Source organism: Miscanthus floridulus, chromosome 17, assembly GCF_019320115.1.
Source record: "Miscanthus floridulus cultivar M001 chromosome 17, ASM1932011v1, whole genome shotgun sequence".
NCBI lineage: Eukaryota > Viridiplantae > Streptophyta > Magnoliopsida > Poales > Poaceae > Miscanthus > Miscanthus floridulus.
In genome coordinates, this window is record NC_089596.1 from 73,492,000 (window position 1) to 73,507,080 (window position 15,081).

At 49.1% G+C, this 15,081-nt stretch overlaps 2 protein-coding genes across 3 annotated transcripts; both read right to left on the reverse strand.

The window, feature by feature from the left end:
• Positions 1–1,442: 1,442 nt before the first annotated feature.
• Positions 1,443–3,046, reverse strand: LOC136518077 (cytochrome b6-f complex iron-sulfur subunit, chloroplastic-like). The gene is made up of 5 exons (XM_066511737.1): positions 2,865–3,046; positions 2,409–2,635; positions 2,141–2,258; positions 1,841–2,023; positions 1,443–1,740 (listed from the first exon to the last, which is right to left on the reverse strand). Exons 1-5 carry the CDS (start codon positions 2,907–2,909, stop codon positions 1,636–1,638), a joined length of 678 nt encoding a protein of 225 aa, XP_066367834.1. The 5' UTR covers positions 2,910–3,046; the 3' UTR covers positions 1,443–1,635.
• A 1,108-nt stretch (positions 3,047–4,154) lies between these two features.
• Positions 4,155–8,934, reverse strand: LOC136518005 (protein ALTERED PHOSPHATE STARVATION RESPONSE 1-like). 2 transcript variants are annotated; one of them, XR_010774416.1, is made up of 5 exons: positions 7,218–8,934; positions 6,770–6,987; positions 5,961–6,184; positions 4,438–5,662; positions 4,155–4,360 (listed from the first exon to the last, which is right to left on the reverse strand). XR_010774416.1 is itself a non-coding variant. In XM_066511660.1 (4 exons), the coding sequence occupies exons 1-4, from the start codon at positions 8,674–8,676 to the stop codon at positions 4,885–4,887; spliced, it is 2,679 nt and encodes an 892-aa protein (XP_066367757.1). In that variant the 5' UTR covers positions 8,677–8,934; the 3' UTR covers positions 4,155–4,884. The 2 variants fall into 2 exon arrangements, 1 of the variants encoding a protein (XP_066367757.1); XM_066511660.1 differs by having other exon boundaries at positions 4,155–5,662.
• Positions 8,935–15,081: the final 6,147 nt, after the last annotated feature.

A 15,081-nucleotide genomic window follows, 5' to 3' on the forward strand; every position in this document is an offset into this window, starting at 1 on the left:
ACGTGGCAATGGGCTGGATTGGTGGAGTCCTGTATTCTCGGGTGGCGCGGACCCGTTCTTGTTTTAGAGGATCTGAGGGTAGGTTGGTATATATAGGTCAGGGACCTGCATATGTCGTGTGGTCTGGAATCTCCAGTTGAGTTTATAATCGGTTCGAATCGTCGTTGCTCCTCGATTATGGAGACTCAACTCACTGTTCATCATCGTAGTTTAATTACTGGAACTTGAGTAAGGTTTGAGAAAGTGTTGGATATGAAGTTTCATGATCTCATCACGGATCATGTCAGCTTTGTATATGATCTTTTTAAATGATAAAAATATTGATTTACATAATCTTGTTAGAGAGCTTTTACGCAAAAGAACTTTGTTTATTGCTAAAGCCATACCTTGAATCCCTGAGTCTTCTCAGTTTTATTTCGGTTAAGTCTTGTTGAGTACTTTTGTACTCAGGGTTCGTTGACCCTTGTTGCAGGTGAGCCTCATGAGCAGGTCTGTTTTGGACCATGCTGCATGACTGTTGTTCAGGTCGATGACAACAAGTAAATGTGTGGCCCTTGGGCAGGGCACTTTCTTTGTGTGTTATGTTTATGTTAATTATGCCACTCCACTACTATAGTTTGTAATAATAATCGTACTTAGTTTGTGAAACAACTGTTTTATAAATTAATTTATTGTAAGACTTCCGCTATTTTACTCTGATGTAGATATTTAAATAAATGTTGTAATACTGCAATGACTCTGTAATGGGATCCTGCTCGGAAATCGTGGATGATTCGGGGTTCCCCGAGGACACCCGACAGACTTCTTAAGTTATCGGGAATATATGCATAGTCGTCAGAGGTCATTGGACAGTGACAGGTGCATGTGGGCCATATAATTTAGGAGGTTTTGCCATATCCATCAACTCCAGCTCCCAGGAGGCCATCTGCGGCAACAGATACCTGTTCCATGACGACGGCGACGGCCACGACGACGATGGTGGGGAGGAGCGAAGGGGAACGTCCGCGCCAAAAGACCGCGCCAAGACGGGAGACCGCGCGGGAGGCAATGATACATGCGATGTCTAGGGCGCATAACTTTACGCGGTTTGAGTAGTTTTTCGGAAGTGCTAAAAGACTAGGAGAATGTATTAGGAATTGTTGAAGGATTTTTTTCTTATCTCGTTAAAAACCAAAGATTAGGAGTAGATTTACGGAACTCTTGGAGATGCTCTTATATTCCTACACTGCTTAGGAGTGTTCCAGCTAATTCGATAAGATCATGTATAATTTTTTTTTTTGAAACGGTCAACCATAGTTGATATCAAATGCTACGCTGGCCAAATCTAATGTAGGCGCGGCAACGCCGTGCCCCCGTTTCTAGTGTTATAACTATTAAAAGGCCACCTTCAATGGTCTTTCCTATATTTAAATCTGATATTTTACTACAGCAGAGATAGTATATGAAGAGATGAGGAACAGCTGTTATTGTTTCATACAGTGTGTGTACATATAGATAATTTGGAGGCAAGAAGCAAGTGAATTTGTAGCAACAACGCCCTCGGAGAACGAACGCAAGTCTATGACCTCATCACAGGGACAGGAGGCATACATAGGTCATATGTGAGCACTGAGCACCGCTGGTGTTGGATCCTCCTCATGCCTTCCACCACGGGTCCTCGCCGGTCCTGAAGTCGGTCTCCACCCAGGGGACGAAGAGGACCTTGCCGTCGTCGACGTCGACGTGAACCAGGGCCAGCGACTGTTTACAGAAGAGCAGTGCGAAGAAGCAGATCAGTTGAAAGCGCAACAAAATCAGTTGCAGACTTGCAGTTCGAAGAAATGGGTGCGTTTGTTTTTACCAGAGGCGCCGGTCCACGGACCACCTTGCCCTGGTTGTTGTACTGGGATCCGTGGCAGGGGCAGATGAACTTGTTCTCGGCGCCATTCCACGGCACGACGCAGCCGAGGTGAGTGCACACGGCGTTGATCCCGTAGCTGGCCAGCGTCTTGTCCTGCTCCACTACCAGGTACGTGGGGTCACCCTGCACGCGCGGCGGCGCACACAAACACGCCGGCGGCCGTGAGCATCAACACAACACAACACAACAGGCATGCCTGCCTGTAGCTGCAGGTGATGACGATGGCGATGGATGACTGACCTTGAGCCCCTGCGCGAGCGTGCGGTCGTTGGGACCGTGCGTCTTGAGCCACTCATTCAACGTGATGTCGTTGCCCAGCTTGTCCTTGGCGTTGGTCCCGCTGCCAGCGCCGCCGGAGCTGCGTGCAAAATCAATGGGCCGCCGGGGTACTATTCATTAGTTGCTGGCCGGCTAGCCGGCCGGTAACACCTCGTATATACAGTGAGCCGCTAGCTAGCTGTTGATGCATATGCATGGCCATGGCAACGCGAGACGATCGACGACTCACCCGGCGGGGACGAAGAAGGCGCCGTAGGGGACGACCATGCCGACGGTGGGCAGCGAGATGGCGCCCAGGAGGAGGAGGTTCATCAGCTTCCGCTTCTCCATGTCGGGGACGCGGTCGGCGGGGATGCTGCTCACCGCCTGGCACGTGATGCTCTGGGCGCGCTCCCGGCCCATCCCCAGGCCAAGCCCCTTCACTGGCTTGCCCAGCGTAGCGCGGGACCGGCAGAGCTGCCATTGCAGGCACGGACATCATATGTATATGCAAAGAAACCATATCGTGCGATTCAGATGCAACTTTGGTGGGCAAGATTGAACGCGCTGGTGAAGATCGACTAATAACGCCGTGGACATAGACTCCGTATCTCCTCGGCCAAAACTCATGAGACAAGGGTCAAGGCTAGGGAGAGAGGCGCCCCACGGCAGAAGAAGAAAGAAGATGAGGAAGTTGCTGGCTCACCTGGGTGGGGTTGGCGGCGGTGGAGAGCGCCGCGGAGGTCGCCATGGCTGCAGCAGGTGAGGATCGGTCGGGGTCGGGGCAAGACGGCTGGTGTTCACTCCCTGGAGTCCACAGGCTTGCGGATGAGCCCCCGGGGGCCTAACTATATCTTTGCCCCGGGTGGCGAGGGAGGGGGCCGGTGATTGGTTGATGCACAGCGAGTCAGCAACCGGCCGGCGAGCACCACATAAAGGCGATGGCATCCGAGATTCGGAGGGTCGGGACTCGTGGGACTCGAGAGAGGAAACGACGGGTGGAGGAGACGGGGGCGAGAAGCCGAGATATAGCTGGAGTTTCTTTGTAGCGAGCCCTTAACGGGCCAAGGCCTATATCGTGCCGGCCCAGCGTGCAGTTCTTTTTTTTTCACTGCACTTTAAGGGGACCGCCGAGCAGCAGCCGGCCTCGCCGATCCTGCCCAAGCCCCAGACGCAGCCGCCGCCGCCGCCGCAGTACCAGCAGGCCCTGCCGCAGTAGAAGCCGAAACCGGCGTCTGACGCAGGGGCGGCGGGGCGCATGCTCAGGCGGCCCATGGAGGACCTGCGCGCGACCTACACCTTCGGCCATGAGCTGGGGCAGGGCCAGTTCGGGCCTTCGTACCTCGACACGCACCGGGAAATCGGGCAGCGCTTCGCCTGCAAGTCCATCGTCACGTGGAAGCTCGTCCAGCGCGACGACATCGAGGACGTGCGCCGGGAGAGCGCCGCTGCCGCGCTCTTCCGCGAGATCGTCGCCGCCGTCCACAGCTGTCACTCCATGGGGGTCTTCCACCGGGATCTCAAGCCTGAGAACTTCCTGCTCCTCAATAACAAGAAGAAAAGGAGCACCTAAATATATGACTTTAATGATGCAGATCCATCCAACGATCACCAAGGTCCGAGCCAGTTGGAGCAGAAAAAAAAAAGTGACACTTCTCAGCACGGTCCACGCGACCTAGAGCACGTGAGCCAGTAATTTCCATGGCCTTTGAGATTGGCATCACCTAGCTGCTTGGTGCCTGATGCAGCTTTTGACGTTCTGCTGGGATCCAAGCTGCAAACCTACACATGGAGAAGCTCTTTCAGTCTTTTGTCACCGATATACTTAACGTGGTATTTGGAAAACCTCCGTTGGATGCCATCCCCTTCGGAACAGATCCGATCTGGCACCCTCGAAACAAACGTGTCCATGTGTACTGTGTGTACACGATTGATCATCTGCGAAGCAACCGATCAAGCTAAGCTGCTCATTAATTGATATTGGTATTTTTGCTTTTGTACGTTAGCTGGATGCAGCCATATTACAGGTGAGTAGTTGCATTCTGCCAGTGCCGGTTTTAGAACAAAATGAAGACCAAACTGGCAAACCTTTGTTGGTTATCGAGTTAGAAGGCAGACAGACAGCGCAAGGAACTACTACGGCCATATTCGCCCAACATCTATGTATGCTCTTCAGTCTTCAGCAGGCGAAGGCCAGACCATCTACATGCCGTGAACATAGGGCATAAATACAACTTTTACGATGCACAGATCAAATTGTACACAGATGACGAGCTAACCTGCGAATTCACTAACTGAAACTAATATGTACAGGAGCTGAAAATGGCTACAAAATTGTCCTTCCCCTCCTTTGAGGTGCTCCAACTAGACAGAGTTCAGGCTCCTAGCAGCTCTCTGTGGACAAGTAGCTCTAGCTACTGACTAGTGTCGAAGCTCCACATGAATTTGTTACCGCAGAAATCAGAATCATCTCAAAGAATCTGTGGTAACATTGCTTCGTGCACAATCATGCCGGAACTTCTGGGCCGTCCTTACTTGTACATTGGATGAATTCAACATTATTCCAAGTACAATGGTGTTGTGCTTGCGCATGGCTGGTAAATTGAAGACTGTTTCAGATTGTTAATAACTCCTTGGATGAATTCAACATTGTCCACTGCCCCAGCGATCATTGTGGACTTCAGGTATCAAGAGCTGCCAACAGAAAATTTGTGGAGTTAAAGGTATCAACCGCCAACACTTTCGACTGGAATCCTGACATTTTCATAACCTTTCAGCGTCTCCACACTAAAAGATTCCAGTGCTTCAAATATCGGAGCCAGACCTGCTTTCAGATCAGCTGCACTGGCCTCTCGAATCTGTTTCACAGTTTCCTCGTGCCGAGCTCTTTGTTCATCCAATCTCTTGTGCAGTGTATCCAATGCAACCATGCGGTTATCAACTGCCCTGCCATTGTCGGCAATGGGCAACACTGGCTTATCAGCTTCAAAATGCCCTTGCAAGCCATGTTCCATCTGAAGAGATTTGAGCCGCTTTGCAAAATCTCTAGAGAGGTAGTCAGCTTTCAACTTCTGCTGCAGCTCTTCGTCCTGCCGATCCCATAACATATGCACGTTCACAGCAAAAGCCTCCATTGTATCTACGACGCTGCCTTCTGGTATCCTTTTCATGGCTTGACACCAATCATTAGCTGTAATGAACACAGCAGGAGCTCCAAGCCTACCAGGAGAGAAGGGTGCAATGCCATCCGGAGTCTCCTCCTTTTCCTGAGGAAGCCATTTGACTAGCCAGCCATTGAGGGTTTCGATATAAGCTTTTTGGGATAGGATCCAATTCCTGAAACAAGAACACCAGTTCAAAAGTTCCATTTCTAGTTCCAGTGTAACCTTGGAGGAGCTTCTTTCAGGTCCATTCTTAGGGATGAGAATATGAGATTTAGTTTGAAGTATGGTATGCAATTGCTTCCGATGGCATTCAAGAATGAATTTCCACATTCTAACAAGCCTGCACAAAAATCACAACTATATTTTATTATTATTCAAAAAAAAAGAACATCGCTACTACTAAAACTAGCTGATCTTAGCAAATGTGGCAACAACTCGTGCAACAATATATATATTTTTTAAAAAACAATCAGCATGCTGTAGTAATACCGCAACATAAAACGTGCTACTCTAGTTTACATGGAGTATTTAGACATCTTAGAAAACAAGTTCAATAAAATGGGCCGAATGGCATATAGATTCGAACCTTTCGAGATCTACAAAAGTGAAAAAGAGTAGTAGGATTACATCTGTCATACCCTTGGATAAGCGTAACAAGGTGTGGGTGTAACTCATCATCTCGTAGTGTGTGGATCCTCCTACAAATAACTTTAGCTGATCTGATGGAAATGTTGATTCTTGTGAGCAGTGTCCTAATTGAGGCCCATGTTGTATTGATCTTATATGGCTCTTCACCATTAGCATCAAGCTCTTTCAAGCGCTTCCATTCTTTGTCATATGTAATCCTCAATTTTTCTTCCTCCTAACATAGTTTAAGAAAATGTTAAAACATGTTCATGAAAAGAAAGGCTCAAAGTAATACTTTATAGTTCACAAAGAAATTACGGAGTAAGGGCCCTTCTTAACCATTTTCAGCCAATCAACATTCCCAAAGGACAAAATTTTGACTTCTTGAAAATTATTTCCAGTTTTGAGACATTATCAGGCTCATGACCAAATCGAACTTAATACTCCCTCCGTCCTAAAATGAAAGGTATCCAGGCATCAAGATTTCCCCAAATTCTAAGAGATTCTTGGTGAAGTAACCCTCCAACTTAGTTTCAAAAGACAGCATTTACATGCATACCTACCATTATTGTTTATAACCAACCCAAATATGGTAATCACAATATCTCTCTATCTCTACACTTAAGGGAGGGTTAGGTTACAAGCGTTATTTGCTTTATCCCATAATTTGTCCTAGAATTCCTAGGATACCTTGTATTGTATTTCAAGACGGAGGGACTAGTGAACTATAGTCGTCTTTCCTTTTTTTTTACCAAAGGTACCCGAAACCAAATTGCAAGAGGAACTAATCACCACATTTCATATAAAGGAAATAGCATACCATAATTTCCTTATGAAGTCTTTTCTCCCACACGTACAGCCTGTCCATTGTTGCGGAAAGAGTATTAAGTTCAACATCACAGGGAAGATCGAATCTTTTACTGGAATTCTGACTTCCTTTGGATGAATTTATAGCTGATTGTTCCAAGCTCTTCACCGGTGGCTCAGATATGGAAGAAAACAACAAAGTGAAGGTCCCCATCATCCGTGAGAATACCACTGCATGGAGAGTAAGGATCAAATTATTTAACTGGGTTACAAATGTCTATGGAAGGACGGAGAAGAACTCCAGCCCAGAGATCAGTATAACAATAAGAAACCAGGTAAATGCTACCTCTCAATTGGTCAAATTTCAATATAGCAATGGGTTTACTAATGCAAACAATGTTGGCTTCAGTCTGATGGAACCAGGATTTGTAATGGTTAAATGTAAAACAAAGCATACTTACATCTTAAGATTCTATTCCGTGATCGATACGGCATCCTCCCCACCTCAAGGATCCTTGCGACGTCATCTCCACAGGCAGCCACTGATTTGAACTGCTCCTTTATTTCCTCAACAACCTCGGCGACATCTCTTGTCACAGTGAACTCTGGCAGCGGTTCATCCTCTCCGACTACTATGGATGAGTGATCCTCTGAGCTCACCTTCCCTTGATCATCTCCTGCCGGCACCTGCACTGGCCCCTCTGTTCGAGCATTGGCATGGTCACAATCACAACTGCACACACTCTCGTCCCCTGACTCAAATACCGAAGCACTATACACACTCTCAATCTCAACTTCCTTATGCTCCATGGACACTTTTACCTTGGCGCTGACATCCACATTGCCAATCCGGTTCGATGCCGTGCTCTCTACAGCCTTCCTTGCCTTGACAGACTCCCTCATAGACTCCAGCTCCGTCTCCTCCTCGAGCTCTGGGATCCCCTCCCTTGCCCTCACCTCACTTGAGTTGGGACTGCTGGTGAACGACCCATTGGAGTCGTACCCTTTGATCTTATACTGAGGAAGGTCCTGCTCATATGAATCGAAGGGGTTAAAGAAGTCCCACGGTGTCGTCTCAGGCATTGGCATTGGCGGCGGCGGCGCCGCCGGTTCCCGGCCGCGATCCTCCACCGGCCGATCCCCCTCTGGTGGCAACGGGACGCCGTACATTGGGTTGCTGTACCCGTAGGTGTACCCCATGTAGGACGAACTGGTGGCGAAGTTGCCGTAGCCGTACGGTTCTTGGTACACCGTGTTCGCCGGCGTCGTGCTGGCCTTCATGTAGTAGTAGCTGGGAAATGTGGCATTTTGGAATGCGGTGTTTGGGAAGGAAGGATAGGGATCGTAGGAGGCGTACTCCCACGGCATCTCCGGCCTGGCAAATCCTGGGTCCTGGATTTGGCCTTCTTGGGGCTCGCCGTGGCCGCGGTCGGGGGGCAAGGGAACGACGCCAGGATGAAGGACAGGCGCCGGCTGCGGCGGGATCTCGCCGTGGGCACCGCCACAGCCTCCGGAGCCGGCGCAGGGGTCGTTGGCCGAGGAGTCGGGATCGGATTCCGAGGCGTCGTCGGAGTGGAAGTGGATGTGGGAGTGGCCGGAGTCGGTGTGCGGTGTCGCGGAGCCGCTCCCGCTCCGCTGTTTCTTGGGCTCGTCGGCGTCAGCGTCGGCGTGGTCGTGGTCGGAGGGCGGCGGCAGCGTGAGCACGGGCGACCCCGGCGGCGGCGTGGCGGCGTGGTGGTGGCTCGCGAACCGCGCGAGCGCGTCGGCGACGCGCGGGAGCGCGCGGAAGTAGGCGGCGTGCGCGGCCGCGAGGCGCGCGCGGTGGTCCGCGGCGGCCCGCAGCAGGTCCCGGCGCTCCCGGCACAGCGCGGCCGCCGGGGACACGTCCGTCGCGTCCAGCCGCGAGCTCCGGCACCCCATCCCCTCTCCTCCGTCCCTGGGCGGCGGCGGCCCTACAAGCTCGCCGGCGCCGGCATTGGCATTGGCATTGGCATTGCCCTCGCCACCCGCGCGACGCCGCGAGCGCTCGCTAGCTCCCGCAGAAAACGGAGGGGACTGAATGAAATAAACAACGGGCGGGAGTCGACGAGGTAGAGCAGACAGCAGAGTGAGCAGGGGCCGGAAGCAAAGTAGCGTAGCGTGGCGACGTAAAAAATGGTGGGCGAGCGCGGCGCGGCGAGGCGAGGCGACTAGGGGCGTGTTTGCGACCCTGTATCTGGCCGGCCTGGCCAGCCCAACTGGCCCAGGCTGAGGCAGGCATGCTCTAAGTGGTACACCAGCTCGTGTTTGCGTCTATGTATCTAGTGAGCCCGGTTTAGGCGAGGCTGTGTTTGTCATCGAAGAGGTAGCCGCGCTGAGAGGCTAACCACCACCAACTACCACACCGAGATGGTGTTTGTTATTTGGCTGTGGTCGGCCAGGCCCATAACAACAAACAGAAATGGACATGAATGAAAGGAGAATGAGGTTGCTCTTCCATAACCGTTACAACAACAAATCAAAGTTTCAGCATGAAATAGTTGACCCCAGACATGCTAATTTAACAATTCATGACATTACTGGCTACATGGGATAATCAAAGTCAGTAAAGAAGAACAGAAGCATAGGTCAGTCAAGTTTTGAAGGCAACAAACGAAAAAGTTCACAGAAACAGATAAGAGACAGCAAAATGATATGTAGCCAACTAATGCATCGATCCATTGTGTCATCATTGGCCAAAATACAACAACCATCAGCCTTGGCAAGCCGAGAAGGGCAACAAGTTAACAGAAAGCATGTAGCCAGCTAATGCAGTCATCCTATTGTGTCATTATCGGCCTAATTAAAACAACAGTTGTGGCACATAAACAGCTTGAGTGACAGACCAACTACAACCATAAACAAGATCAAGATGACAGTATTTTTGCAACAGCCTTGCAACCCAGGTGAATGAGAATAGATTTCAGAACCTTGACCTGTCACCAGTTCATGGGATACTGATGCATCCCCATGAGGGGCATGAATTGGTAACAGTAAGGGTTCTTGAGGTACCCTTGCATTAAAATCTCTAAGAGCATCATCATAGTTGTTGTACTTCTGATAGATAGCCCCTTCTTTCCTAAGCACTTGCTTAGCACACTCATACCATGTAAAATAAATCCCAGGTTTCTTCCCTTCAAAGACCACATAGCAAGGAGGCATTCTCTGAAACCAACCAAATGTAGAATATGTAAGTGGTCTGAATGACATGCCTCAGTCGACCATTCAGTTTGAATGATGATGAACATCATCAGCAACTTGATAAAAAAATTAGCCTCAGCTGTTATTTTCCTTGTTTAGTCATTGGTGGCTACCAAGAATTGTAAGAACCAAATAAAGAGGCAAATAAACAACAGTTGCACTCACTGCCATCAGCCATCACAAGAGGATGTTGTTGCTGTAGAGTACAACTGAGCAAATAAAGAAGAAAGCACAACACTGTAAACCATCAAAACAAGAATAAGGTAGCCACCTCAAGTTTATTTTATACATCATAGGCCTTTAAATCCCATAGTTAACACCAGAGGCATAAACAAAAAAAAAGGTAACTAGTTATCAAATAAAAAATAGCCAACAGAGGCTACAAATAAGTTTCTTACAATACCAAGTTCAGCCCAACAGCCAAGGGCTCAAATGTTCCCAAATCCTTGCCTATTATTAGCCATCCTCCTAGGCAAACTACACCATCAAAGTCAAGTGTCAAAAGAACAAGCAGACTGCACAAAAGGTCCTGTTGTCAAAAGAAGAGAGAGTGGGTGAGGGGGTGGAGGAACTATACATCTCTACAGTCAACCCCCTCCTGGCCTTCTAGCCCTTCATGTATAGTGAAACTACACATAGTAGTTTTTGGCTAGGAATGTCCTAAGCCAAAGGGCCCTATGGGCATCACTCATGTTCACAAAGCCCCTGTCTTGGGCCTTGTTGTCCAGGAGGAAGGTGTAGGCAACAATAAGTGCCTCCTCACTGAAGCCAGGCATCTCCATCACAGCAAGGTACAGATTGGCATCAACATGGGCAGGTCCAGTCTCCCTAAGAGCATTGGCCACATTGTTCATAGCATCTAACATGTTAGTCAACATGAGCATCTCCTCCTCAGAGAAGTTCCCTCTCTTCCTCTTTGGGCCAGCGACTAAGGAGGTAGGAAGCAGTTCAGTGGCCTTGCTATCCCCTCCATGTTCACTAGGAACTATGGTGTGGGTCAAAGGAGGATCATCAGCCTTGGCACCAACACTATCAGCCTGGTTCTGCCCTAAGGCTTCACCAGACCCAAGTGCAAACTTGTCTATGGCCATGGCATTAGCAAAGATAGCCTCCATCTCAGTGTAGAACCTAATAGGGCAGTTAAGAAACTCTGCATCTTTAGGATGGTCCTGCAGAGTTGGGCAAATGTAGTTTAAGAAAGGCAAATGTAGGTAGTCAAGGCAAAGACGAGATCAAACTGCTACCTTGCAGTGGCCAAGGTAGTGCTCTTGCTCAAGCATGAGTTGGGCTAACAACCTCTCCACAGAACTGCTTGAGGGCTTTGGCCACAGAATTCACATCTTTGTCCTTAAAAACCTTCTCAGGCCTACTATCATCACTAACAAGGGCAGCCATCCTCCTTAGCACAAAGCCAGAGGTGGTGTTGGTCCACCTCATTGCCCTCACAGCCCCATTTCCAGCTACAGGAACAGCAACATCAATAGGGTTTGCTGCACCTGGAGCAGCACCAGCACCAGCACCAGCTACAACAGGGGCAGCAGCACTAGCACCAGCTACAACAGGGGTAGAACCACCATTGATGAGCTGCTCCATCACTGAAGTACCAGCAACAAACCCACCCTCAAATGCACCTGAATCCATCCTAGGACTGGCATGTAATGAAATCAACAACAGAATTAGTTAAGAATAGGCTGACAACAATATTAACAGTTGTATGAACTAACCACAGACTAACAGATCATGAAGAACAAAATGTTTCAAGAACAGAATGAATGAGGCATAAAATTGGTCTCAGCTTTGTCCACCAAATTATTACATCAGCATGACACACATGAGTTCCATAGCAGGATACAGAAACTAAAATCAAGAACATATTACATCAACTAGTGTTTGTTCCCCTCCCTTCCCACATAGCATTGCAAATGGCATCCCTTATTTCAGCCATGTCAACAGAGTCTTGGTCTAGATGGGCTGAGGGCAGGTTGGTTGGATCAGTAGAAGTAGTGAAACCTTCCTCATCAGGAACTACTTCATTAATGCCAAAACCTAGGATCCAGTTATGCAAAATGGCACAGGCAACTACAAGCTTCACTTGTGTCCTATACTTGTGGAAGGGTTTGTTGTCCAAGATCCTAAACCTGCCCTTCAGTGCACCTATAGCCCTCTCCACAGTCACTCTAAGTGATGAGTGCCTAAGGTTGTAGAGCTCCCTTGCATTGGTGGGCCTGTTCCTTGGGCCATACTCAGACAAATGGTACCTAACCCCCCTGTAGGGAGGTAGGAAACCATTTTTGCATGCATACCCAGCATCTACCAAGAACATTTTACCTACACAAGACATCTATTGTGAGAGTATGTGTTAATAGGCCATGGAATATGTAATTAGTGTTGGTGTGCAATTACCTTCTGGCAAACTTAAGTCATCTTCCCTGGCTACAGCATCTGCCAAAATAGTTGCATCATGGGCAGAGCCCTCCTAGCCAGCCAGGACATAAGTGAATTTTAGATCACAATTCACAACTACCATCACATTTTGGGTGGGATCCTTTTTCCTACCCCTAAAAGCTTGTTGCATACGCCTAGGAACCCTTGCTAGGAAATGAGTGCCATCTATAAAGCCAATGACATCCTAAAAAGCATGGGTCAGTCATTGCAATAGGTCTAATATAACTAATGAACCCAGGGTATACAATTACCTTAAAATATAGATTCCATGTATGGCTTTCAAGAATCTTTGGGTGAGTGGTAGTGCTAGCTGGCTTTATTATTTCATTCCTAAGCTCACCCACCGTATACAACACCTGATGAAAGTGCTTGTGGACAGTTTGGATGGACCTCCTAAAGGACTAATGGACAACCCTAAATCTTTGGTTGTGCCCTACAACATGTAAAAACATGGCAACCTGCTCTTCTACTGACACCCCTCCCTATCAGTGACAAGACTCCTCTCTCTAAAAGTTCTCACTAACTTAAAAAAAGCAACTCTCTTCATCCTAATCATAGAAATACACTCTGAATCAGTGGAATTGTATATCATTCTCAGTGTTCTCTGTCTATGCTGTTCATTTTCATCCCTAATCAGGGCCAGTGCTATAGGATCAGGCAGTGGGGTTTCAGGTTCAGGGGTTTTCCTTTTCAGCCTAGTGGATACAAAGGTAACCATAACAACAGTCAAGGCAGCTGCCTTCCTACACAGCATGTCACGGCTCAAAGACAGATCCATCTACAAGCATGTAAAAATGTAACATGATTTTAGTTAATGAGCCCTGCTAGGCATCAACATGACTGTGAAATGAATGCATGCCAACAAAAGCACGGCTGCATCTTTATGTGATGCCTCCCAGTACTATGTGGACAACATCATCGACCAATAATGGAACAAAAAACTCAGATCAAGAACAGCAAGATACAAGTAACACTAACAACTGCATCAAACAGTTATGAACAGCAAGGTACAATACAAATTTGAAATAGATCAACAACCCTAACAGATCACGAGCCCAACAGATCAAGAACAGCAAGGTACAAGTAACCCTAATAGGAGCATGAAGCAGTTATAACAAATATGAAACCCTAACAGATCATGAACATCAACGAACAAGAAACCCTAATAGGTTCGAGAAGCACCACAAAAAAGAAGATTAGGGGTCGATTTCACCTTGGCTCGGGGTCCAAACAACGGAGAGGAGGTAGATCTGGAAGTAGAGGATGCAGATCGGGAAAAAGACGAAGCAGATGTGGACGGAGAAGAAGAGGAACACCGCTGCCACGGAGTCCCAGCAGCAGCCGGAGCGGGGAAGCGGCGAAGAAACTCGGCGCCGGTGACCTAACCCACAACCAGCCGAAGGTCGTCACCGCCGCCGCCACGCACCACAACTCACCGCCGGTCTCTCACGAGGGCGGTGGAAGAGCAAGCACCGAGTGGAAGAAGGAGAGAGTGGAGAGTGGGAACCCGTATATAAAGGCCGGCGAAATCGCCGCCATTTCGCTTCGCGCGCGGCGGCCAGAGCGGGAGCGGAGAGCGGGGACGCGCGCGAAGACGTTTCCCCTTCCTGCCAGAGCCCGCACGAGCCACCCCGCCGCCGCCCAAAATCGCCCGCGTGCGTCGCAGACGAGCGCGGCTTAGAAGAAACAAGGGTTTCGGTCGTTTCCAGAGAGCCAGGCGGAGAGGTCGAGTGTTGCTCTTCGAAGCCAGGCTCCCTTGTAGGCCATCGACGACAAACATGGCAACTTGTAGCCCACGGGCGCAGCCGGGCCTCCGGGTCAGGGTCGCAAACACGCCCTAGGCGACCACGAAGAGGAAGCCAAGGAGGGAGGGAGGGAGCGGCGTGCGCGCGCGCGCGCGGCACCGTGACCTAGGCATGTGGAGCCGCTGTGGGAGGGACGCGTTTATTATTGAGCAGGGAGCACTGAGCAGGCAGTGGAAGTACTGTAGCATTCTCTCGTTCGCTCCTTGGCTTTCAGCCTTCAGCGCATTCCGAGCACGAAACAAGTGCAACGCAGCAGTGCACGCTCACATCATTCATCGGATCCGAGTGCAGTTTTTCAGAGGTGTAGAGGGAGAGGGGCCACGCGTTCATGGTCTGGATCGGGCTTCTCTCCCCGTCTCCCGTGAGAGCGAGAGGCTGAAGGAGCCGAGGAAGTAGTGTACTGCCAGAAGTAGATCACTAGCACTCCCGGGGTTAGTAGTAGATTGAACAACGGAATATCGATAATAGCAGGTGAAACAAATGTTGCTCTATTTAAGGAAAGGGGAGAGGCGAAGAGGAACCAGAAAAGAAATGATCATTTCAGCAGGGGCACAAGATGCATAATCATTGCATGGTTGTAGTTGCAGTACTGTCCAGAGCCCACTGCTTTGACAAGACTTAACACGCCGCTTGCAGCAACAGTCCATGCTTTTAATCCGGTGTCCCGTGGCAAATCCAGTTATCAGCCATCTTTATCGGTAATGATACGATATTTTTCTCTCATAATAAAATAGCATCAGTCGGCTTATAAGCCACAAAAACGATCAAACGAACAGAATAATGATTGGATCTGAATGGTAGTAAAATCGGTCTGTGTTTAAATTCAGGGGCTAAAGTTTAAGGTCTATTTGGTTCC